At 45.2% G+C, this 1,764-nt stretch overlaps 1 protein-coding gene across 10 annotated transcripts in view; it reads left to right on the top strand.

The window, feature by feature from the left end:
• MICAL3 (microtubule associated monooxygenase, calponin and LIM domain containing 3) overlaps positions 1-1,764 on the top strand; it is a 159,656-nt gene that overhangs the window by 113,936 nt on the left and 43,956 nt on the right. For all 10 annotated transcript variants that reach the window (XM_017726253.1, XM_017726254.1, XM_017726255.1 and 7 more), the window contains one exon: positions 396-591. In XM_017726253.1, the coding sequence (XP_017581742.1) occupies positions 396-591 (196 nt within the window). The remainder of the gene's footprint in view (positions 1-395; positions 592-1,764) is intronic.

Below are 1,764 nucleotides of genomic sequence, written 5' to 3'. Positions count from 1 at the left end.
TTTCCCTTGGCTGGTAACATTTTTAACATGCAGCAGGATTGCCCCACAGCTTTCCTGCTGTGTTTCAGAAAATACATCCAGCCTGTGCCCAGGCCTTCCCCACTACTTACCACATAGACTTCATTGTATCTCTAACTTTTGCGGCTAAAATGACCCTATTTCCTCTCTCAACTAGGACATTTAACATTCTTTTTAGCATTTATTAGCCAAAACCACTAAGATTCCCTTTTGCAGTCTGGCTTCCCAGTAGTGGCGAACAGGATAATGACATAAGGTATTCTCTCTTTATTTACCTCCCTCTGCCTCGTGCCCCTTTTCTCCCAGTCGCTCAGTTTTCTCAGAAGTGTGCAGTTCTGCCTGTTGCATTTACTGTTTATTCCCTGGCTCGCTCTTAGGTTCGAACGTGAACGGGCTGGAGGAGCCCAGCCTGGCCAAGCGGCTGCGCGGCACTCCCGAGCGCATCGAGCTGGAGAACTACCGGCTCTCCCTGCAGCGGGAGGAGGAGCTGGAAGAGGTTCCCGAGGAGACGCTGGCAGAGCACAACCTGAGCAGCGTGCTGGACAAAGGGACAGAAGAGGATGTGCCCAGCAGGTGAGCACACATTGCCCAGCAGCTTTTTCTACACTCATCCCAGCTGACTTTGCCTGCCTTTCCCTTTTCTTTAACTATTTACTGTGTTGCCCTTTCTAAAGCTTTTGAAACACACAGATATTTCATCTTGTAGTTTCTGTTCTAAATAGCTTCTTACTGTTAGAAGACACCTATAGCACCATAATACCATGAGATTAAGTTCTAAATTGGAAGGGATTTTTTAATTTACTTTTTCAATTGTATCAAAGGTAAGTGAGTCTCTTGAGCAAACAGAACATGCGTTCGCATGTGTAGCGGGTTGGGTTTGTAACCAGGCAGAAACACCAATTTAGTTGTAGTAGTTTGGTCCAAAATACTCATTACTGTTTACTTTCTGTGAGATAAGAATTAGGAGAAACGCAAAGCAGGCACCAAACTTGAAAGAATATAAAGAAGTTTATTAACAGACCTAAAAGAGGGAAAAAAAATCATACCACACCTTCAGAACACTTCTCCTCCCCCCCCACCTTTCTCCCTTCTCCCAGTGACAATGTAAAAAGACAACCCTTGAGATGTTCAGTCTGTTTATCACTTCCATAATAACCTTGTTCAGTCCATTTAGGAAGAGGAGTCTCTCTGCCTGCGTGTGAGTCCTTTCCCCCGACTTGCAGCTTTTCCCGCAACTGCTTTCGAGGGTCCACTCTTGAAGTTTTTAGGGTACAATATTAAGGTTGAGCTGTTCAGAAACAAGAGTTTTCTTCACCCATCTCTGGGAGCATTTCATCTCTAAGAACAGAGGCCCTTCTCCTTCCCTGGGAGCAAAGGGTCCTCCTCATCTTCATCTCTAGGACTATCTCTGGGAGTATCTCTAGGACCTGAGGTCTTCTCCTGTTCCATTTGGAGCAAAAGTCCTCATCGCTTCCATCTCTCCCTGTTCAAACTTCTCATGAAATTACAGCTGCGTCAGCATCTGCCTATCTCAGCGCAGGTGCTTTTGCTCACGAGTTGAACACTCCACCCCCCATATCTTCATGAAATTACAACAGGATACTCTGATATATCATAGCTTCACAACAGAATTTCAGCTTTAAGCATCTCCTCTCTCTCTTCCCTCAGGTTTTCAGCTCTTCACAGCAATAAAAAGGGTTAATCTCACCTCGGCCTTGCAGCTTTGCAGCTGGAATGTTGAATTTT

This window comes from Corvus brachyrhynchos, unplaced genomic scaffold, assembly GCF_000691975.1.
Source record: "Corvus brachyrhynchos isolate BGI_N302 unplaced genomic scaffold, ASM69197v1 scaffold191, whole genome shotgun sequence".
NCBI classification, from domain to species: domain Eukaryota; kingdom Metazoa; phylum Chordata; class Aves; order Passeriformes; family Corvidae; genus Corvus; species Corvus brachyrhynchos.
Note: the sequence above shows the minus strand (reverse complement) of the source record. Positions and strands in the feature narration are given on the sequence as shown.